This window comes from Sabethes cyaneus, chromosome 1, assembly GCF_943734655.1.
Source record: "Sabethes cyaneus chromosome 1, idSabCyanKW18_F2, whole genome shotgun sequence".
Taxonomy (NCBI): domain Eukaryota; kingdom Metazoa; phylum Arthropoda; class Insecta; order Diptera; family Culicidae; genus Sabethes; species Sabethes cyaneus.
The window spans coordinates 29,275,658-29,300,175 of record NC_071353.1 but is presented as its reverse complement, the minus strand read 5'-3'; the positions used below and the strand labels follow the sequence as shown (position 1 = coordinate 29,300,175).

Here is a 24,518-nt window from a genome sequence, read left to right as displayed (position 1 = left end):
CAAAATACCCCCCGGTATTGGCATCTCTAATTGGAACAAACTTTTTTTTGTTTTGTTGGTAGTAGCTTGGCAAAGACTTTTATAATTTTTCAGTTTTGTAAACAAAACACAGCAAGAGAAAAAAGAAAAAGAAGACAAAATTTTATTTTTTCAGGCATTTATTTTTCTTCTTTTTCGTTTTTCTCAAGCTGTGTTTTGTTTACGAAACTGAAAAGTTATAAAAGTCTTTGCCAAGCTACTACCAATAAAACAAAAAAAAGTTTGTTTCAATACGTTGCGCAGTTTCTGAGAAAAAGGTACATAAAGTTTGAAAATCATGATTTTTCAGGAGCGGCTTTTTATTCCACCGAAGTTGTTCCACGTCGCACTGGAATGCTTATGTGTATGATCGTTTTTCGGCTACCTCCCGTGGTCGGATCATAACAAATTTAGTATCAAAATAAGCGGAAAATAGTGAAGAATTAAAATCTGAAATAAAAAAATAATGATTTTTTCAAAATTTTTAGTCGTTCATGTCCCCTTAATGTATTTCCGAAACTGTGTGTGTTTAGGGATGTCCAAATTTTGTCGCGAACCAGCCTTATGACTAAATCGCTTTATAACAAACGCAATTGATGGTGAAATACTTAATCGATTCAGTTTTGTAAAATCGTGCAAGGTAAGGTAAAAGGTATAAGGTAAGCAAATAAAGTATAAAAACAATATCGAATAACTCTTCCCAGCTCTAGAAAGGACCAACCTTCTTCAACCAAATCATATTTCATAGACAGAAGCCGTGTTCAGCAACTTATGTTGGCAAATACCGTTCTTGTGGCGTTCGAGAAGAACACTCTAAAACGGTTCAATTGCTCAACTTAACTTGCAGACTCACCACCTGTTCGCTTGTGGTGTTAAATAAATGTTTTTTTTCAGCTTATCAACTTCACAACTGAAGGGAAAAAATATTTTTCCCTTTTTGAGTTTACATAATGCAGAATCGTCGAACGACTAATCTAGATGAATCGTTTAAAAGTATTTGCGGAATCAATTCTGAAATATCCAATGGAATGTGATTTTTTGCTAACCGCTGAGACAAAACAGGTTATCGAAGACATAGATCTTCGATAAGAGTTGGTTTCGATTTACGTAATTAACTGCTTGCTTAAAACCCCGATTTTGCAGAAAAGGGCTCTAGCAGATGGATAGCAATTAACAGAGAACATAGACATAAAACAGAACTTAAAACCGTTCAACAGAATGTGTTGGCACCTTTTAAGTATGTTGATCGTTAAAACAAGATTAAGAAATTCACGCGGGTCTTAGTAGTGCTTGAAAATCAGATATAACTTTTCCTTTCCGTACCGGCCTCTCTGTATATGTAATAAAAGATTGAAAACTGGCGAAACAGACCAACTATGGTCTTAGCCTTCCTCGAGATAAAAGCAAAAAAAAGTTTTAAATTAATGTACCTTTGTATCACGTATAACACACGTTCAAATAAGCCAACTTGACGAGTTTTGCGTCTTTCAAAGACAGCAAAATCATACACATCATGGCCCTTCAGAAGGAGAAAAAGTTGAAATGTTGCCTAAATGAAATTCAACTCTAACTGGGAATTCCCCGCCAAAATTGACGCAAAGTCATCGTTATAACCCTTTAGTGGCCCAACTATTTTTAATTTTCCGCTTACGACCAGCTTTTTGCAAAAAGTGAGTTATTATTGAAAAATTGATTTATAAAATCGAGTATTATTCGGTTTAAAACGCTAAGGGTTAATCAAACTCTAGGGGTTAATAAAACTGCTGAGCGTGAGAAAAAAGAAACGGTTAATTTATGAATACATCCACAGCTACATAATCGTTTCTAGCCTGACAACTTTCATAAATCGAAAAAATCGTAAAACGCATACGTCAATTGGGGCCTCTCCTTCCGATGGGTGTGACGCACGTGAGGGTACCAAAACATGTTTCCATCGGCATAACATTGGCGAAAAATGACAGTCGCCCTTGGCAACCAGTTACTCGAAACTAGGACTTCGTCGCCTGGCGGGTTGGGAGTATTTCACGTGACAGTCTCAAATATGCAGACCGGTTGCCCAGGGTCAGAAGCAAATTGCCAATGCGTCAGTTTGTAGGAGTAAAAAGTTGAAAATGGACATCGAAGCAGTTATACCTACAAAAATTATTCATTCCATTTATTGCAATGTAACCACACCATCTACTACGCAGCCGCAATTTCGAGTACCAATCACGTGATAAGAATAAATTGTTTCGAGTCATTCGACAACGCAAAAACTCCTAATTTCAAGTGTGTGTTAAGCTGTATTAAGGCGAAACAAGCCCACCCGTCGTGAGCACATTTCTTGTTCTGGTCTGTAAAAACCAAACCTGTAATATTCCTGTTTTTGTTCGATTCATCTTCAGAAAAAAAACACAACGGATCTTCTTCATCAATGAGAGATATTTAAGGGACTGTGAGAACGCATATTTGAATGCTTACACTGTTGTACGAGCAGACATAGTTGATTATATCATCAGAGCCTTATTACCGGCACCGAAAACTGTTGAACTCAGAAATAACCAATAAACAACATAAACGGCTCACTTGGCAGGTGTCTAATAGTAAATACCTATAGTATCAATCGCAATATCTTTGCTAATCTCCCGCGCCATAATTGAAGCCACAAACGTCGGAAGCCCCGCCATCCTCCATCAACAAATGCGAATGGCAACGGTCGGTGACGGCGGTGGCGGCGGCGACGGCGACGACCTCTCTGACCGGTTCGGTCGCGCGTCTATCGGGCAACGTGCGTTGCGCCGTGTTGTGTTGTGCGCGAATATGATTATACAGAACTGCAAAACTGACGTACCCACCACCAGATAACGATGCAAATCGCAGAAATCTACATACGTCACTTTTATGCGCCTAACGACAAACAACCGTTCGCCGCCTCAGGCAGGAGAAGAACGAACAGATAAAGATTCGATCCTGTTTTGCAATAAGCAACTGCAGTGTGACATTTCCTGACGGCTGGAAAGGAAAACCTCTCTGATTCATCCGCTGTATCAGGGGTGCTGCGGCTAACAACCAGCAGCATGTTTCCTGATTCTAGCTAACAAAACAGTTTGATAAGATAACTGTTTATTTACGTTAAGTTACTTAAATAGTTACTTCAAGAAAAATTGTCTGAACTCTGAAGAAATGTTTTCATATTAAAGATAATAATTTCTTAGCACCAAATTAGTGTAGCGTCTAGACAGAAAACGTTCCGCTAACAGAGCTTATCGTTTCCACAGATTCGCCAGTCTTTGTTGATTGTTCTGACACCGAATCAGCAACCAATGGTCACGATACTGATTGATTAGATTGATTGTTATCTTCTTTTCCTGTTACCGGTAATTATAGCGTTTATCTTTTGAAAGAGTTCGCAGAGCATGGTCCTCACGTGCTACAGACTTTATGGCTGTTTTCATTCGGAAATTTGTGAATCAGATTGATATTATAAATATTGCAACAATAACTTTAATGAGATAGATTTAGCATCATTGAGCAGTCTAAGGCTAGTGCAGATTAAGAAAAATGCTCGATTTTTTCGTCATGGATGGACGTTTTCTTAACAGTTTCGAAATGTGTATTCTATTACTTTTACATTACATTACTTTTACTATTTCATTTACAAAAAGGGCATTCTTTCATGTGTTTATCTGTAAAGGAGGTAGGATTTGGCTAAAACAGGCGCAATGACTTTATATCATACGGGAAGAACCCACATTAAAATTATAACAGTTATACTCATTTGAGCAACACATACATTATTCTTTACCACTTTATATGATGCTTACGTAAAAAAATTTAGATTAGTCTCGATAAATCTCTCGCGTGAGAAGTTGTGGCTATCCGAAAGCCTGTCAGTCCGCGCGGAGATATCTATTCCTTACACAGGTTTAAAACTACTTCAAATAAAGTTTACAAACTCAAATATTGAGTAGATAATTTAACCAATATCAGCTACTTGACTTTTGGATAGCTTCAAGCAATTTTAGATTACAGGGTGAGTAGTAATGACTGTCAGTGTTTTTTGGACGTGTTTAATAAACAGTGGGTTAATCACAGATGTGTCTGTATATTTTTCGCTTAAAGTGTAGCCAATTGTCAACATAGCTTGCACAGTTTGTTTCAAATTTTCATTCCGCAAGCCATCAAACGAAAAAGAGAGCGAATTTGACGAAAAACAGATCGGTGTGAAATTTTGTTTTCAGACGAAAAAATATTCCTGGAACAGGATCACCACAATCAACAAAATGAGCGGATATGTGCAACACATCTTTCTGATATTCCTCGGGACAACCTGGCTATTCAAAGGTTCTAGAATGTTTGCTGGGTAATGGTATGGATATGTTTCTCCAAAAATTCGAGGGTTCTATTGCTGTTCATTGAACGTGGGCCTCCCAGTTGGCCTCCAGGTAAGACGCTGGCCTAATAAGCCAGTCGTCGTATGTTCGAATCTCGGCTGGGAGAGGCTGTTAGAGTCAATCCAGCTTTTTACGAGCCATAATGGCGGACGTGTTCGTAATATTTGAACAGCATTTTTGACATCGCACGTTTTGTTTCCGCATGTTCACGGCAAAACCATAGGAACTGGCGGACACAAAACATGCGATGTATTACTGAAATGTCAAAAATGCTGTTCAAATATTATGAACACGTCCGCCATTATGGTTCGTAAAAAACTGGATAGGATCGTAGCACTGACCCCACACTGTCCTGTATTTTAACAGCTGGTTGCGAAGTCTGTCGTATAAAAACAGAAGGTCAAATTTCGATAACGGAATTAGCTTCCAGGCTTTTTTTTAACGTGGGCCCTGTTGCATAAATAACCCAATCCAGCTTTTTACGAGCCATAATGGCGGACGTGTTCGTAATATTTGAACAGCATTTTTGACATTTCCCTAATACATCGCACGTTTTCATTCCGTACATTCCTTTAGTTTTGCCGTGAACGCGTGGAAAGAAAACGTGCGATGTATTAGGGAAATGTCAAAAATGCTGTTCAAATATTACGAACACGTCCGCCACTATGGCTCGCAAAAAGCTGGATAAAATTAGCTGCAAGTTACAAGCTTCGAGGTTACAGTGCCAATATTTTGCGTTGCATAATCATCTCTTTTCCAACTTTTAATATTAGCACTAATATTACAAATTACAACTCATTTATCTATCAAATTTCTACACTCTACTAGAAAAGTACTTAACAAAGGCGTAAAAGTTGCATAAAAACAGGTAAAGTTGAATTCGCGACTACGAAACTAGAAGAGATTTTTAGGTCTGTTCGGACTTACACGAAATCCCATGCCGAATTGTCAAAACTTGCGTGAAAGCAAAAGCAAAAATACAAAAGCAACCGAACAAATATCAGCAACTGCGTAGTCGCGAATATTTACACTGTTTAAATAAATTTTGCTTGAAAATTTGGATGAAAACAATCCAGCGTTTTACGAGCCATAATGGCGGACCGCATAATCTGTGTTCGTCCTAAGTAACAATTTGGCTTTTATTACACTCTTATGATGGCATTTAAGACCAAAATTGACCTTGAAAACCGCCATAAGAGTACAATAAAACTCACGTTGTTTCTTGGGGTAATATTTGAACAGCATTTTTGACATTTCTTAAATACATCGCACGTTCTCTTTCCGCACGTTCACGGTAAAACTAAAGGAAGGTGCGGAAAGAAAACGTGCGATATATTTAGGAAATGTCTAATATGCTGTTCAAATATTACGAACGCCGTCCGCCATTATGGCTTGTAATAAGCTGGATACAGGTGTGGCAATGTTGGTTATGTGGTGTTAGTACAAAGAAGAAATTTCATCATGGTGTGAGTGGAATCGGAAACGGACCAATCACGATCAAGTGTGACGTCAAGCTCCAAAAATAAACCCCATTATCCGACGTGGCTTGTTTTTGTAGTTTGACATCGTTTTCTGATTTTTACCATCATTTGTCTTCTTCTAATACCATCCATCTAATACCATCAAATATCTTCTTGCACACCTTTTTAAACCTCATTGTAGTGGACCCCCGTTCGTTTGAACGATTCCTTATGCAAACTAACGGGGTTAGTTTTTAATTTGAACAACTGGCAACCCTAAATATGCCGACACTTGCGTGAACTGGCCGCCCTGCTCTTTGTTATTGTTTTGGTGGTTTGATTTAACGGGTGGCAACTAAAATTTTAGAATTTTTTCGCGGCCCTTATGCTCGACCACAAACGAGCTCAGAGAGAAATGAGAGTAAGTATGTGTCAGCTCTCTCTCCTCTTTTTGTTAATATTTTTTGTTTTGTTTATGCTTGCTCAGTTTTGCTAAAAATGGCATCGAAACAAGAAACATTCCGGGAGTGCGTTGTACACTTCAACGAACTGCAACAGAAATCTCGGCAAAAGTATACGGTACAACATTTCAAAAGCAAATATGTTGCGGCTTCGCCTGTTTACCATATCCTAAGACGCCCAAGAACTATTCACAAGCAAGCTAGTGGAAGACCAGCCAAAATTATGGACGCAGAAGGACATCGTTCTCTTTCTCGTTTCTTCAACAACAATCCCTCTGGTTTGGCTATCAACTAAGATGCACCAGACGAATGTTTGGAGAAAATTTTGATCCCGTTTCTACAAAAACACCGATGCAGATCATCGCATTACGTCAAAAAAAACCACAATCGTTCCTGAATACCCATTCGATCCCATTTTTACACAAGAACCACGACCCGAAAAATCTGTCTCAGTGCGCTCAATCGAACATTTCTTCGGGATTTTGAGTTCCTTGGTGTACAAAAATAACTGGAGAGCCACGAATTGCAAACAGTTGATTGGTAGAATCAAGAGATGCATTCGTAAAGTTGACATGAAGGCTGTACAACGCTCCTGTTTCGATGTCAAACGAAAGCTTCGCCGAACAGGCGATTACGGATTGTTTTCAAATATTCGCTAATTTTTTTTCAACAATGGATAATGTATCTTTAATTTCGGTAGATCAGATTTTCTTCATGTATGTTTGTCTTTTTTTGACAGCTTGAGAAAAAAATTCCAAAATTTTAGTTGCCACCCGTTAGTTGGCTGTTGCAAGCGGCGAATATTTCATTCTCCGATCGGATTTATATCATAATCATTGGGAAAACGGAATGTGAGACAGATTAAACACGCTAAATCAGTACAAACAAATCGTATTTATGTGCACTGTTTGCACAAGCAAATGATGCTATGTTGAGAATGACTTTTCAACCATTTTTAATCTGCACGTCGTGCAAATCAGCGGAATTCAAATTAAAAAGTGTTCAGATTAAACACGGTCAAACGAGCGGGGGTTCACGGTACTACTTTTTAAAAACATGAACATCTTTTTACAACTGTGCTCATTACACTTGATAGTTTTATAAGAAAAATCAAAGTTCAAAATGTCAAATCAAGTTGATATGAGCTAAGTTGACATAAGTATCGGCACCCCATCGGCAGGCCCGCAGGCGACCATGTTTTCGCCGCCAACATCTCGATTGTACGAAAATGAAATAGTATTTGATCGCTGCGTTTCACTCGACTGCCAGCAGCTTGATTTGGGCCCGCTATCAAAATTTGATCCCGTGGCATGCTGTTGCTGTCGTTCACTGCAGTTTAAAGTTGTCAATCCAGCTTTTTACGAGCCATAATGGCGGACGTGTTCGTAATATTTGAACAGCATTTTTGACATTTCCCCAATACATCGCATGTTTTCTTTCCATGCGTTCACGGTAAAACTAAAGGACTGTACGGAAAGAAAACGTGCGATGTATTGGGGAAATGTCAAAAATGCTGTTCAAATATTACGAACACGTCCGCCATTATGGCTCGTAAAAAGCTGGATAGGGTGACCCACTAGACGCGTGATGGATATTCGTTGCAGGCATCTCAATCTAAACGATAGCTAAAATTTCGTCCTCTTTGTTGTGCGATCAATTTAAAATGCTAAAATGATATCCAGCTTTTTACGAACCATAATGGCGAACGATATAATCCGGGTTCGTAATATTTGAACAGCATTTTTGACAGTTCAGTAATACATCGCACGTTTTTTTTCCGCACATTCCTTTAGTTTTACCGTGATCACGCGGAAAGAAAACATGCGATTTATTACTGAAATTTCAAAAATGCTGCTCAAATATTACGAACACGGATTATGCCGTTCATCATTATGGCTTGTCAAAAGCTGGATATTTATTTACACAAATCAATACAAACCAAAATTTAGCTGAACTTGAGACTCGAATTACAAAACGATATGTAGCGAGATGGAGGTATTTTGGATCTATAAAAGGGCCAAGAACCGCTAGCAACGGCACTTCATTGGATAATTTCAAGGATTTGGGAGGAGGAGAAACTATCGGAAGAGTGGATGGATGGTGTAGTCTGTCCCATCTACAAGAAGGGCGACCGGCTAGATTGCTGTAACTTTCGCGGCATCACGTTGGTCAACGCCACCTACAAGGTGCTCTTTCAGATTTTGTTGCGTCGTCTATCCCCAATAGCTAGAAAATTCGTAGGGCAGTAACAGGCGGGCTTTATGGGGGCCCGTGCTACTACGGATCAAATTTTTACTCTCCGACAAATCCTCCAGAAATGTCGAGAGTGCAACGTACCCACGCATCTTATTTTCGTGGATTTCAGAGCAGCATACGATACAGTTGAACGCTAACAGCTGTAGCTGATAATGTACGAGAACGATTTTCCCCACAAACTGACGCGGCTAATCAAAGCTACCCTGGAGTGAGTGATGTGCTACATGCGTATTTCTGTGACACTCTCAAGTCCTTCGCGCAGAGGTTTGCAGCAAGAGGATGGACTGTCCTGTATGCTTTCAATATCGCTACTGAAGGTGATCACACCTGGCGAACGGCCATAGAAACGAGAGAAACGATCTTCAACAACAGTAGCCGACACCTATCCTTTGCAGACGACATCGACATCATTACTAGAAACCTTCACGGAGCGAAAAAAACTCCACTTAAAACACTCTTCAGTATCATATTCTTTAGATTAAGGCTGCTGGTGGATTCCTTTGTCGGCAAATGGCAACCTGGTTTTCGAGAAGGCCGCTCCACAGCGAACCAAATATTTATCGTTCAACAGATCATAAAACTGACGATGGTATCGCACTCGACGCGAGATTGAGAGTTGTCGGTTCAAGTTTCACGAGGACAGTCAATTATTTTTCACAGTTTGTATATAATTTTTCTCAGTTTTTCCAATAATTCTTCACAAAAACACATTTACTCCCTAGTAAGAAGATCATAGGTAAGTTCCAGGTGTGCAATCTGTAGGCTCATCATATATTTATGGGTTTAAGGCGGCGTACGATTTAGTCAAGCGAAATGGTTTATGGTTAAAACTCAATTGAACAACAGTGGATGGATCCAAAACAAGCATTTGCATAATAGATGAGACCTCAGTTGGTTTGCTGACGTTGTAAGAACTGTAACAAGGCGATGCACTCTCAAACCTGTTATTCAACATTGCTTTGGAAGGAACGCAGTACGAAGAGTAAACGTGCAAAAGACCGGTATCATCATCAAGAGGTCTCAACCTCCCTTGAAGTGGAACTGGGAATAACCCAAAAAAGTGACGCGATGACTGTTTTTCACCGCGACCCCAGTTTCGTAATAAGCACCTGTATTTGATAATCTTCTAAAAAGCCTTGATCGCATGCCCTCGTTACTAATGAAGCAAAAACTTCACTGCTCGTTTGGATGTAGCCTAAGATGGAACATTTTCGTCTAATCAGAGTGCCCACATAGAGACACACAGGTAACTCCATTGATAACTTCCTATCAACAGACGCGCCTCTTTCTACGATATCTATTCAGCGTTCGTTCGAGGCCGATACACGCTCACGGAATGTGATACACATAATCTGGTCATCTTCCGACCGGTTCGTTGCGCGCGTGATACTGATAAACATGTTTTTTTCGGTCAACTGCAGTCCGCTGCTGGCGCTACTGTGGGCTGTGGGTGTCATTGCAACCGTGTCAGCAGTATGCAGTAAGAACTAATCACAAACTGATTCAATTGCCAAATTGCTGAAAAACATAATCTTTTCATTTATTATTGGTACAACAATTTGAAGTTTTAATTCTATGTCCTATTCTTAGGTGCGGCACTTCTATTCATGCTTAGCATTCAAAACGAAACGTGAGGTTGGTGAGACAGGCTGAAGAAGCCGGCAATCAATCGCAGCGAGTCATATCTCATTTTTGTTATTCATCGTTGATTCTACTACTAACTAATAAGTAAGTGGTATTGATAGTATATTGTGATTAATAAAAAATTAAAATCGCCTAACAAGACAATTTCTTCTTCACAAGGGATACCCACGTAGAACGTCCTGGATAAGAAACATATCATTTCAAAAAAGACCTTTATGTGCGCCCTTCTGAAGGCAAAACTGGTTCGAGACTGTACTTCACGAGATGCAACCAGCTTAGAGTGAGGCAATTGACCTCAAGCGAGGATAACTCTACTCTGCGCATTGCCGTCCGACGACATAAGCCATACGTATGAAGGCATACTCGTATGGCTCACACGTACGGCGGGCTTGCGGTGTGTTTACAACAAACAGCCCCCCGCGTTGGGTTACTCGCCAACAACGGACGGGTGGAAATTTCCACCCATGAACTAGCACATCGGTCAATCGGTTGGACTGGTCCAGTGAGTGGTTAGATGTGGTGAAGCGATTATGCTGTGCATAGTTTGCTTGTGGTATCCGTATCATGCTGCGTTAAGCTGGTTGGCAAAGATTCCAGTTCCGTGAAGATCAGATACGGCAGCTTCGATTCCAGCACCGGAATCGAAATATTTTAACGTTCAGCATATTTCTCGTTTTGCCTTTATGCTTAAACTGTTACAGGACGACAGTCCGTAGTTTTTCGATTAACGTACAGAATAAGATAGAAATCTAATGTGTGCTTCGTTCAAATCATTTAAACGAAAGAAATATTCTACAGGGTGCGTAGTAATAACTGTCAGTAAAGTAAATGGTCACACAAATATGACGCTTGCATAAATGTTAATTTTGAGTGTACTTCGTGTAAAGTATATCCATAACTTTTGTCTTAAATAAGTCCAATTCAAATCTTCCTTCTTTTGTTTTAATTACCAGTCGCAATCATTGTTGAAAAGTGTTACATGCACTGGCATACACGGTATCGTACGGCGTTTCATCCTAAATCTTCTCCCTCCAAACGTTGCTTAAAAGTAACCACAATGCTTTGATGCTCCCTAGTTTTCCTAGTATATAACCCCATTCATAGAAGTCGAGAGGATTCTAACCAGGCGTATAAGCAGACCACTCTTTCGAAGAAATGAAATCCGGAAAATTAATCTCACACCTAGCTTGTGCAGCTTTCGTCTGGTGAGACGGTGCAGTAACTTGTTGAAGCAGTATGGTGCATTCTTGTAGTGTTTTTGACGATGGGAAGCAAATGTCCAAGAAACATTTTGGCTGTATAAATAGTAGCTCATCAAGCATTTGTTTTATGTTGGTTTTAGCTATACAATTGTTGAATAAGCTAAACAAAAATGTTTGTTAGATGGTTCTTCAAAACATTATCGATGGAATATTTAGTATTGATTTTAACACTGTTTCCACTCGATTTCTACGCATGGGGTTGCATGCTTGGCAAACTAGAGAGCACTTTGGGATTGACTATTTGGTGAATTACAATTCTGAACAAATCCTATATTTAGCGGAATTTTTGGCCCAAACAGCAATGCAATCTAAAGAGTGCCATGTTTGGCGCTATGAGTTACAAAATCTCATCCTAGCAGATTAGTTGCCCTGATATTTATATATTTTGTAATAGTTTCCTAAAACTATGAGAGCATGTTGTTGTTATTGTTAGTAAGTTAAAAAGAAGAAATAAAAGATACCTAATTTAAAAATAATTTGCAATGGCCTTATTGGAAAAAAAATCATAACATCTACCTGATTTTCACGTTAATGCATTAGTATGCGTGCGAAATACCTTGAATTCACGTAAATAGTACAGGAAAAGCCGGATGGAAAATATGCACATAACTTTTCCTATAATATCGACGCGAAAATCATTTTGAGTGTAGATTTTGCGTTCACCACCACCACCGATTCGATAGCATCTAAGCTTACTTTTCGACTTCTTCCATTCTCGTTCCGAAAAAGTTCATATTGTGAAGTTTTGCATAGTTTCGCATTCTTAACTACCATTCGTTATCTGGGATTTCAATGTAATGTTCAACATTTATTTTTATATTTAACACTCATCTCCGTTCTAAAAAATCCGGTCGCCATATTGGTTTTAAAATGATTTCAAACATAAATTATTGACTTTTAACAACCACCCTCGATTCCAAAAAGGTTATATTGTGAGATGTTTAATGCACAATATCTACAGAGACTATAGATTACAGAGGCGATAAGGCACTCAAAATCTGCTAAATTTTGAATCAAAGTGGCGAGTTACCTTTATTTATAACTAGCTGACCCGACAAACATCGTATTGCCACAAATTAACCTGTGTTGTACATAAATCATGAATCTCGGACAATCTCGAGTTTTGCAAGCCCCCCAGTGGGCGGCGCTTCCGACGGCGAGTCACCGGCAACACTCGCGACCGTCTCGTCCTGAATGATCTAGTGTTACTATAGATAGTTTTTGTGGTCTTGTATTGACTAATGTTTTATGGAAGAGTCTCGAATTTCTCGAGCTCGATTAGTTTTTGAGTTTCGCAAAAATTTCTGTTTTATTTGTATGAGAGTCCATACCACAGGGGTGAGAGGTCTCTAACTATCGTAAAATAAATTCAAGACTCCAAAATCTCCCACATGCCAAATTTGGTTCTATTTGCTTGATTAGTTCTCGAGTTATGAGGAAATTTGTATTTCGTTTGTATAGAAGCCCCCCCCCCTCTTAAAGTGGTGAGGGGTCCTTATTCACCAAAGAAAATATTCTTGCCCTCGAAAACTTTCACATGCCAAATTTTGTTCCATTTGCTTGATTAGTTCTTCAGTTATGAGGAAATTTGTATTTTACGTGTATAGGATCCCCCCCTCCTAAAACGAGGAGGGGTCCCAATTCATCATATAAAAAATTTTTGTCTCCAAAAACACCCACATGCCAAATTTGGTTCCATTTGCTTAATTACTTCTCGAGTTATGAGGAAAATTGTGTTTCTTTGGTACCGGAGCCCCCCCTCTTAAAGTGGGGAGGGGTCCTAATTTACTATAGAAAATATTCTTGCCCTCGAAAACCTTCACATGCCGAATTTGGTTCCATTTGCTTGATTAGTTCTCGAGTTATGAGGAAATTTGTATGAAAGCCCCCCCTTTTGAAGAGAAGAGGAGTTATAATTCCCCTTATAAAGAGGGGAGGGGTCTCAATTTACCATAGAATAAATTCTTGTCACCGAAAACACCCACATGCCAAATTTTGTTCTATTTGCTTGATTAGTTGTCGAGTTATCCAGAAATTTGTGTTTCATTTGTATGGGAGCCCCCCCTCTTAGTGGGGGAGGGGTTTCTAACCATCACTAAAACCTTTCCTGGCCCCAAAAAACCTCTACATGCATATTTTCATGCCGATTGGTTCAGTAGTTTTCGATTCTATAAGGAACATACGGACAGACAGACAGACAGACAGACAGACAGACAGACAGACAGACAGACAGACAGACAGACAGACAGACAGACAGACAGACAGACAGACAGACAGACAGACAGACAGACAGACAGACAGACAGACAGACAGACAGACAGACAGACAGACAGACAGACAGACAGACAGACAGACAGACAGACAGACAGACAGACAGACAGACAGACAGACAGACAGACAGACAGACAGACAGACAGACAGACAGACAGACAGACAGACAGACAGACAGACAGACAGACAGACAGACAGACAGACAGACAGACAGACAGACAGACAGACAGACAGACAGACAGACAGACAGACAGACAGACAGACAGACAGACAGACAGACAGACAGACAGACAGACAGACAGACAGACAGACAGACAGACAGACAGACAGACAGACAGACAGACAGACAGACAGACAGACAGACAGACAGACAGACAGACAGACAGACAGACAGACAGACAGACAGACAGACAGACAGACAGACAGACAGACAGACAGACAGACAGACAGACAGACAGACAGACAGACAGACAGACAGACAGACAGACAGACAGACAGACAGACAGACAGACAGACAGACAGACAGACAGACAGACAGACAGACAGACAGACAGACAGACAGACAGACAGACAGACAGACAGACAGACAGACAGACAGACAGACAGACAGACAGACAGACAGACAGACAGACAGACAGACAGACAGACAGACAGACAGACAGACAGACAGACAGACAGACAGACAGACAGACAGACAGACAGACAGACAGACAGACAGACAGACAGACAGACAGACAGACAGACAGACAGACAGACAGACAGACAGACAGACAGACAGACAGACAGACAGACAGACAGACAGACAGACAGACAGACAGACAGACAGACAGACAGACAGACAGACAGACAGACAGACAGACAGACAGACAGACAGACAGACAGACAGACAGACAGACAGACAGACAGACAGACAGACAGACAGACAGACAGACAGACAGACAGACAGACAGACAGACAGACAGACAGACAGACAGACAGACAGACAGACAGACAGACAGACAGACAGACAGACAGACAGACAGACAGACAGACAGACAGACAGACAGACAGACAGACAGACAGACAGACAGACAGACAGACAGACAGACAGACAGACAGACAGACAGACAGACAGACAGACAGACAGACAGACAGACAGACAGACAGACAGACAGACAGACAGACAGACAGACAGACAGACAGACAGACAGACAGACAGACAGACAGACAGACAGACAGACAGACAGACAGACAGACAGACAGACAGACAGACAGACAGACAGACAGACAGACAGACAGACAGACAGACAGACAGACAGACAGACAGACAGACAGACAGACAGACAGACAGACAGACAGACAGACAGACAGACAGACAGACAGACAGACAGACAGACAGACAGACAGACAGACAGACAGACAGACAGACAGACAGACAGACAGACAGACAGACAGACAGACAGACAGACAGACAGACAGACAGACAGACAGACAGACAGACAGACAGACAGACAGACAGACAGACAGACAGACAGACAGACAGACAGACAGACAGACAGACAGACAGACAGACAGACAGACAGACAGACAGACAGACAGACAGACAGACAGACAGACAGACAGACAGACAGACAGACAGACAGACAGACAGACAGACAGACAGACAGACAGACAGACAGACAGACAGACAGACAGACAGACAGACAGACAGACAGACAGACAGACAGACAGACAGACAGACAGACAGACAGACAGACAGACAGACAGACAGACAGACAGACAGACAGACAGACAGACAGACAGACAGACAGACAGACAGACAGACAGACAGACAGACAGACAGACAGACAGACAGACAGACAGACAGACAGACAGACAGACAGACAGACAGACAGACAGACAGACAGACAGACAGACAGACAGACAGACAGACAGACAGACAGACAGACAGACAGACAGACAGACAGACAGACAGACAGACAGACAGACAGACAGACAGACAGACAGACAGACAGACAGACAGACAGACAGACAGACAGACAGACAGACAGACAGACAGACAGACAGACAGACAGACAGACAGACAGACAGACAGACAGACAGACAGACAGACAGACAGACAGACAGACAGACAGACAGACAGACAGACAGACAGACAGACAGACAGACAGACAGACAGACAGACAGACAGACAGACAGACAGACAGACAGACAGACAGACAGACAGACAGACAGACAGACAGACAGACAGACAGACAGACAGACAGACAGACAGACAGACAGACAGACAGACAGACAGACAGACAGACAGACAGACAGACAGACAGACAGACAGACAGACAGACAGACAGACAGACAGACAGACAGACAGACAGACAGACAGACAGAAATCCTTCTTTATAGGTATAGATGATACTCTCCGCTTTGATTCAAAATTTAGCGAATTTTGAGAGCCTCGTCGCCTCTGTAATCTATAGTCTCTGTAATAATATCTTCCCGCCATCTTAGATTTCAAAATGGTGTCAAACATAGAGGGGGTATGAAATGGAGAGAGTTACCTGAAAGGAGCGTCAAACATAGCTCTGGCTCTCTCAAACTCTCACCTGGCGCCTCCACGCAGATCTAAGTCAAATGATGACGGTCGATGGCCTTACCCGGAAATGCTTCATGTACTTACTGAAGCAGCTAAGCTAGGAGGTGCAAACTAGAGCGCCTGTTCTCCAGGTGAGGGGCGGCTCACACAGCGTCTGTCTCGTGACGGGCGGCTGAATATGAAATGCTGTATCCCGCAAGCTATACCTAATATGGCAGACCCTTCAGCGGGATGTAGGTATCGCGACCCCGGTGAGGTAGTATACTGAAAACTCAATTACCATGAATAACAAAGAAAGAAATTCCGGACGGAACAATCGGTATAGGACAAGGAAACGATTAAGGGATAATGATTGGAAAATTGGTACCTGGAATGTCCGAACTCTCCATGAACTGGCACGGGCTGGCTTGCTTGCTCGAGAGCTGCATCAACTCGGAGTGGAGATCGCTGCTATTCAGGAAGTTCGGTGGCCAAATTCCGAAGAAAAAGAGTTTCGTGCAGTAGACCCTATTGCAGACACTTCTTTCAAGTACCACACCTACTACAGTGGCGATAAAAAAGCAGAACATGGCGTCGGTTTCGTAGAGTTGGGAAAACAAAAGCAACGAGTTATCCGGTAGAGGCCCGTAGATGACCGTATATGCGTGTTGAGGATTAAGGACCAATTCTTCAACTACAGCCTAATCGACTTATACGCATCGACAAATGATAAATCGGATGATGCTAAGGACGAGTTTTACGACAGGCTTGAGAGGACCTATGGAGAGTGCCCAAAACACGACGTGAAAATCATCATCGGAGATGCAAGCGCGCAGATCGGGAGGGAGGAATTCTTCCGTCCAGTTATTGGAAGAAATAGACTGCATCTGTCGACCAGTGATAACGGTCTGAGGCTCATAAATTTTGCCGCGACCATAGGGATGGCCATCTGTAGCACATACTTTCCACGTTTGAATATTCGGAAACACACCTGGAGGCATCCAAATGGAGACTCTAGCTTTCAGATCGATCATGTCTTGATTGACGGTCGACACTTTTCGGATGTTATCGATGTACGGTCTTTTCGTGGACCAAATATCGACTCTGATCACTATCTCGTAGTGAGTAAGATTCGCGCAAGACTGTCGAACACGGCAAAAGCTCGCACTGGGAGGACGCTGCGTTTCAACATCCAGCGGTTCACGGCAGACGGCGTAGCAGTGGAGTACGCCAGGAAGCTTGACCAGCGAATCGCAGAACAGCAGGTAGAAGAAGAAGAAGATATAAATGGGGTGTGGAGGTACATCCATGGTGCCATCCAAGCAGCAGCGAGAGAGGTGGTAGGCACGACGCGTGGAAGACAGCCTAACAGCTGGTTTGATGCCGAATGCCAGAGAGTGACAGATGAAAAGAACCAGGCCAGGAGTCGCATGCTCACTGCGGCAACGCGTCAAAACAGAGAGAGATACAGAGAGACTAGAGCTGCGGAAAAAAGAATCCATCGTCTAAAGAAACGCGTGTACGAGGAGCACGTGCTCGCCGGCGCAGAGGAGCGATACGCCGGCAACGACACACGGAGTTTCTATAAAACGGTGAGATGCAGGAATTTGGCCATGCCTGTGATGTGCAATGATAGTGCTGGCAACCTGCTTACCGACAAAACGACGGTAGCAGCCAGGTGGAAGGGGCACTTTCAGACACTATTGAATGGAAGGGTAAATGCGGAGATCTGCAGGGACAGCATAGAAATTGTAAGCGGTGGTCAAGCTGTGGAGCCACCAACACAGGAGGAGGTTAAGAAGGCAATCAGTGAGCTGAAAAACGGCAAGGCTGCTGGGAAGGACGGTATTCCGGCTGAACTTCTAAAAGCGGGGAGCGAGCGGCTGTACGAAGCGATCCACTGGATCATAGTCAGGATCTGGGAGGAAGAACAAATGCCGGGGGAGTGGTTGGATGACCTCATTTGCCCAATTTCCAAAAAGGGACATCTGCTCAATTTTAAACTAATTTTAATCACATCACTAATAGCATACAGTTTTTACTTTAGTTCACCTTCAGCGTGTAAATTCCCACAACCGTAACTATGTTTTAACCTTAATTTTGACTACACTTTTAAGAAAATCTTAATTAGAACTTTTGTTTCACGTTTCACCGTATAAATCAATTTACTTTTTTTCCTACACTGCCCCTTTGACAGCTTTGTTGATTTCCCACTTATACAGTCACCCGTAATTTGCATTAGAACTTAGATAATTGAAGAACAGTTCCTTTAATAATCTAAGATTCGACACAGCCCACTTTCGCTCGATCAGGGCTGTTGCTACTGGAATGCGTTCGGTGTGTTTCGACCCGAGGGTTTGACACTCCGTTAACAATCTCCATTCCGATAAAGTCCATATTGTAAGTTTTTAATTTAATATTTTAACTTGGGGAAGAGTAAATGTTTTAATGCGAAAAATGTAGATTTACCTGGAAATTAAATAAAAAGAAAATTTATCCAATTTAAGTCTACTGCGTATGTATATTTTATTCTTGGACGATACGTACCTACGACTTGCAGGCTTCCTCAGTGTCTGTTTTCGAATTTCCAGGTTTCGTATTCTACTAAGACATTCCAAAAATTTCAGTCAATGTAGATTTAGGCAAATTGATTTTTTTTTTTGAGTACAGTAATGTTCCGATTTTGTCAGCTACCGATTTTGTCAGCTCCCGATTTTGCCAGCCTATAAATTTTGTTTAACTTATGTGCTTTTCAACATGATTTATAAAACTCTTCAGCCTGCTTGAAACTATTCTCATTCTCTGGGGAGAGTTTTTAATTAAAATGATGCCTCCTTGCAAGTAATTCGAGGTCAAAATCAGGGTATTTTTATAGTAAAAGTTCCACAGCTCCTAAACAAACAAAGATAGAGGTATACTATATTCAGCAATGTTGTGTATTTTTACTGTTTGTAAAACTTTGTAAAACAGGAAAAAGTCATACAATAACTACAAAAACAGCTAGAACAGCTATCAATCTAAATAGTTGATCGTGTTGTTTAACCAATTACACCACTAAGCTGTTAATATGTTAAATCATCATTCCCCACCATATATTTCCATATGGCATCAAACCTCAATTTCGAAATTTTTTAATGATTGTCAGCCTGTCTTAGTTTTTAAAATTACGTTAATTGCAGTTTTCAGTGCGAAGATAAGTACAAAGTGTAGGAAAGTAATTCACGTGCACAATAAAAAAAATTAGGGTGCTGAATTGGTTCGTCTATGGCGTCTACTTTTTCGACATTGAGATAGAACCAACTTGGATGTGAATTACATTTAGGCTACTACTTGGCATTAATATTTATGAATTATCTCTTCGTTATCGACGAAAAGATAATGTACGAAAACCATTATTTTTCACTATCTAAAAAAAATAAAAGTCCGCTTGTGCTTCCCACCTGTTTTGAATACGACAAAGAGAATCTGCCGATTACTCGGAGTAAACACTTGAAATATTAAGCTGTGATTCAAACTATTTTCACTTTTGGAAGTTGGGTAGCTCCTGCACACAGCTCAACGAATATATGCCTAGATTTTTGTAAACAATTGATAGATGATAGAAATCTCGCATATGACGATGTGCAGTTTTCGTATGATGAACTCCTGCTGGAGCATGCAAAGTTGTTTCAGTAAGAAAGGAGAGTTCTGAGATAAATTATCTGCCCATCAAATGGATGTACATGTACCGGCAAGCAGTGTCAGATTCAACTCGTGTGAAAACTTGCATACTTGTGGATATGACGAAGGTGATCCGTCACCCTACTTAACTGTAAACGATCTCTTCTGGACGGACAATGCGTAATCCGTTCCATACCCTCTATAGCATGAAAAGCGATTTTCATAAAAATATCGCGTGAACAATCCGAAAAATTCGCGTAAAAAGCGATATTATTGCGCATGTACAGATCTAAAATAAGGAAGTCTTTTGGTGAACATTGCAAATTCAGTGAAAATCTGTCAAGTTCAGGCAGTTACAGAATGACAAAAGAGGTGTAAAATGCATCCAATGTAGTTAAATACATCAAGTTCATGTTATTAAAATATATCTGATTAGATGAATAAATTGCTTATAAAAATAAAAAAATCAAGTTTTATTACTCTCATTAACTGCTAGATCCAGCAAGATCTATTAGCAATGCATGTTTCAACTGCAATGGGCATTTATATTCTATATTGTCATAATAATATTTGTCTTAATTGTTACACAGCACTACCTAGAACTGCATTAATGTGATGTCGTTCCGGTAGGAAGTTAAGTACAAAGGAAACACCACTCACTTCTCTAATCAATAGACCGAATAGATTGGAAGCCACTCTCGCTATGGAATATCAATCCAACGAACCTTGGTTTGCTTCACATCTATTCGCTGAGAAAATTGCCTTTTTTAATGGGAAGTCACCTGTTTCAGCATGTTAAATTTTCCTTCGTTACGGAGATACGGTGTTTATTGGCAGACAATCGCCATAATAAGGTTAAAATGTCATGTTCTTCACACTTATTTAAAGGGTTATGCTCAACATCAGCAAGTGACAGGAACGGTATTGACTCGAATCACCATGAAAAATAAACGAGCCACTTAAATACTCTACCAGTCAGTGGCAGGAGAGCTAGTGCCTCGGGTGGGAAATAGTTAATATAGGTAATGGAGGTCCATTCGTCTTACCTTCCCTGTTTCTTCTAGCAAGATGCCGAAATCTCTGGTTGAGAGAGCTATTGAGAGAACTGTGCAGCCCTGAAGCCGATTTGAACTAATAACACATTATGTAGGGTTTATTGATACAGGGTCCGGGAGGGTATTTTCAGCATGCTTCTAAATTCAGCCTATTTGCCTTTTCTTTCGCCAATAAAACTATTTTGCCGACATACAATTTTAATATATTATAACGATTTTCTCAAGACTGTAAGTAATCTACTATTTTTTATTAAAAGAACGCCAAAACCACCTGTTCTTTTACTAGATCTAGGCAATGGGCCGAAAAAATAGATGCAATCGCTTAATGGGCTGAAAATACCCTGCGTGTCCTACTTCACACTATAACCAAATGAATAAGTTGAGTTCAACTAACTAGACATGGCTGTTTGCAGTACTTAATCCTGTCTTAAGTTTTTATTTGAAATATATTTACATGTAGAGTTATTTCCTATATTTGTGTAACATTGATTAAACGGGATGAAAAAATATTTCGAAAGCAATAGGTATTATTTTCGTAGTGTTCATGAAACTCGCAATTCAAAAGTTTAGCTCAAACGAACATTGCACCTTGTAATCAAAGATTGAGTCGAACTTCTGTAAGTGTGTGATTCGACGAGAATTAAGGCAAAACTTTCAAAACAAACTATTTTGTTCGGCTTTGTAATCAGTCTCGGCAAGGTGATTCAACTTTCGTTAGTACATTTTTACTTATGCCGTAGAGTTATTGTTGTATCGGTAGTAATCAATAATGTAATGGATTCACTTGTTTTATTATTATTCTACAATTCGCCACGTACGGAATTAAAATTAGTTTCGGCACTCACCATTCTGTCTAATAGTTTTATGTCGGACTCCTTGGCCTTAATTTGTTTCACACCGACAGCAACAGACCGAGGGGGGGCACGTGTTTCTAATAGCGGACGGCTTCTTTGCACAGCCGTTGACGTCGAACTTTCCACGTAAAACCCTTTATTATATTGTGTTATTTTTTTACCTCCAGCATAAAGCAAAACTAAATGGCACACTCTATCACTGTCGCACTATGCGGAGAGGGAACGAACGAAAAACTGGTATTTGTTTTCGGAAGAAATTAAACTCAACCGGAGCGTATAATACACACAGAACCGGCAACTGATAGCAGTCGAACCAAATCTCCGGTCCGCGACAGGCGACGAACGTGTTTTCCGATGCAGGTCTACAGTGTGACTGGATGGCGACGGTCGTGGGTTCTGCTGCAGCACCTCTAGCAGTTCATCGTAATCCATTTCGCGGCCCATTTTCCACTCATCTACTACGGCTCTGCTGGCCGGCGCGCGATAGGATCGTTCGAGGAGGAAGGAACGATGGGCCACCGCACTGTGTCGCCCCTCAGTGGGAGCAAAGGCACGCAAAAACAATGGATCGTATGGCATCGTATGTGTGCCGTTTAGTACTGGTACTGACTGAATATACACATGCAGTCTCCAACAGCTGACCAGAGAGACGATGCAGCGATTTGATTATGAAAGAAACATTTTCAATCCATCTGTCGATACAAACAAACAAACATGAGTAAGAGTAAGTGGCTGTTTTGTCTGGTTTTGTTGTTGTGCCTGCTGGCGGACTGGGCTGTATGTTGATGCTTTTGCTGCACATAATGGTGTGTCACCGTCACGTACACACTTGTAGGACAACATGGCCCACATAGAAAGACACTCATAATCATGTTGGTTTGTTTTTGGGTATGTTTACATTTTTTTCCTCTAAATTATGGAAGCCGATAATTGAATGAACATGACAAAACGCCAGCAATTGTTGTATTTGCTGCATCATTTCTTATAACTATGGGTTTTGAATAAAAATAGAAATTAATACTTACTTACTAATAATGCTACCCGCTTCAGGAAATACCCGATATCTGAGATTATTTTAACCGATAAGTATTACCATCATCTCCTGGGCCATACGATATTCATTATTTCCGAAATTTAATAAATATTTTGTTGGTAAGAATACCCTTACGAAAGTAGTATGTATTAAGAAGTTACGAATAGCAAAAAAAACCGAATTTCCTACGTGTAAGGTCGGCCTGCAAAACGCTTTTTGCATTGGGTTATTACCGCTCGCCGTTTAGCCTCTTAGTCTGTGTACTGCAACGTGAGCTTTCCTTAATTTGTCCAATAATTAACATATAGGGGCACATGCACATCCGTTACGATAACAACCACGATTTGATAATTGGTAATCATTTTGTTAGTTACTGTGGCCTGTACTAGGAAACAGTATACCGAGATAACTTGGTACAGGTAGACTAGACTAGACTAGACTAGACTAGACTAGGGCTCCTCTGTTCCTAGTGCCCGTGGGGTTGTTGAAGAGAACTATTTTCGTCGTACTGTCGTTCGGCATCACTGCGACGTGTCCGGGCCACCGTAGCTTACCGACTTTCGCCAGATGCACGATGGGAATTTCTCAAACAATGCCTATAGCTCGGGATTCATACGCCTCCACCACTCTCCGCTTTTCAGTTTGTACACCGCCAAATATCGTTCGCATCACCTTCAAGTCCACCTTCAGTCTCAAGTCCATAAAGAACTACCGGTCTGATAAGGAATCCTTGATCGTAGCGTTTTGCGACGGACAAACTCCTTATTCGCTGTATCTTTTTACTAGTGTTGCTGTCCGCGGTCACCAGCGATTCCAATTACACGAATTCATCTACCACTTCTAGTTCGTCGTCGTCTACGGTTACCGTCCGTGAAAGACGTGCGTTTGTATCCTGTGAGCCTCTGGCTTTCATGTACTTGATCTTCGACGCATTTATTTTTAACCCAATCTTCCTAGATTACGCTTTCAGTCTGGCGTAGATTGCCTCCGCCGTCGCAAAGTTCCTGGCTATGATATCAAGGTCATCTACAAAGCCTATGAGCAGTGTTGAAAAATTCAGAGCAGCAAAAAACTCAATGTGATTTCAAACACATGAAATTTCAACCTTGATTACAAGCGCAAAACTCACATGAATTTCTTTCGCTATTGTACGCGATGTCTGTATTGCTAGTTGTGAGAATTTTGCTTAATTTTTCCACAGCTGGCATTTCATACAATGAACCAGAGAGCAAAAGAGAATCTACCGTCAGAGAAAACATCAGCAGCAAGAAATGCAAGACACATTCATGAATTAAGATGGCAAACATATTGGCAGAATTTAGATTTTTCCTTCGCGGGAATCGACATTTTCTTAACTATAAAGTAACAAGCCGAATAAGAATTAGATAAACATGTAATTTAAATGTTGATATTGATTTTTGATGAGTTTTGAGATTTTGAGTTTTTACCATCACTGCCTATGAGTTGGCAACCCTTGGTACAAATCGAGCCTCGTTTCGATGCCGCCCGTTCGTCGGATCACCCCCTCAAGAGCGATGGTAAAAAGTAATCCTCCCGCTTACTGTTTAGCCGTCACCTTGTCTCAACCGTCGTTGCGTCTCAAGATGTCTCATCCCGAGA

General features: G+C 41.0%; 1 protein-coding gene across 1 annotated transcript in view; it reads right to left on the bottom strand.

The window, feature by feature from the left end:
• Positions 1-22,218, bottom strand: part of LOC128732953 (sodium-coupled monocarboxylate transporter 1) — a 75,933-nt gene extending 53,715 nt beyond the window's left edge. The window contains exon 1 of the mRNA XM_053826435.1: positions 21,857-22,218. Within this exon, the coding sequence (XP_053682410.1) occupies positions 21,857-21,859 (3 nt within the window). The 5' untranslated portion in view covers positions 21,860-22,218. The remainder of the gene's footprint in view (positions 1-21,856) is intronic.
• Positions 22,219-24,518: the final 2,300 nt, after the last annotated feature.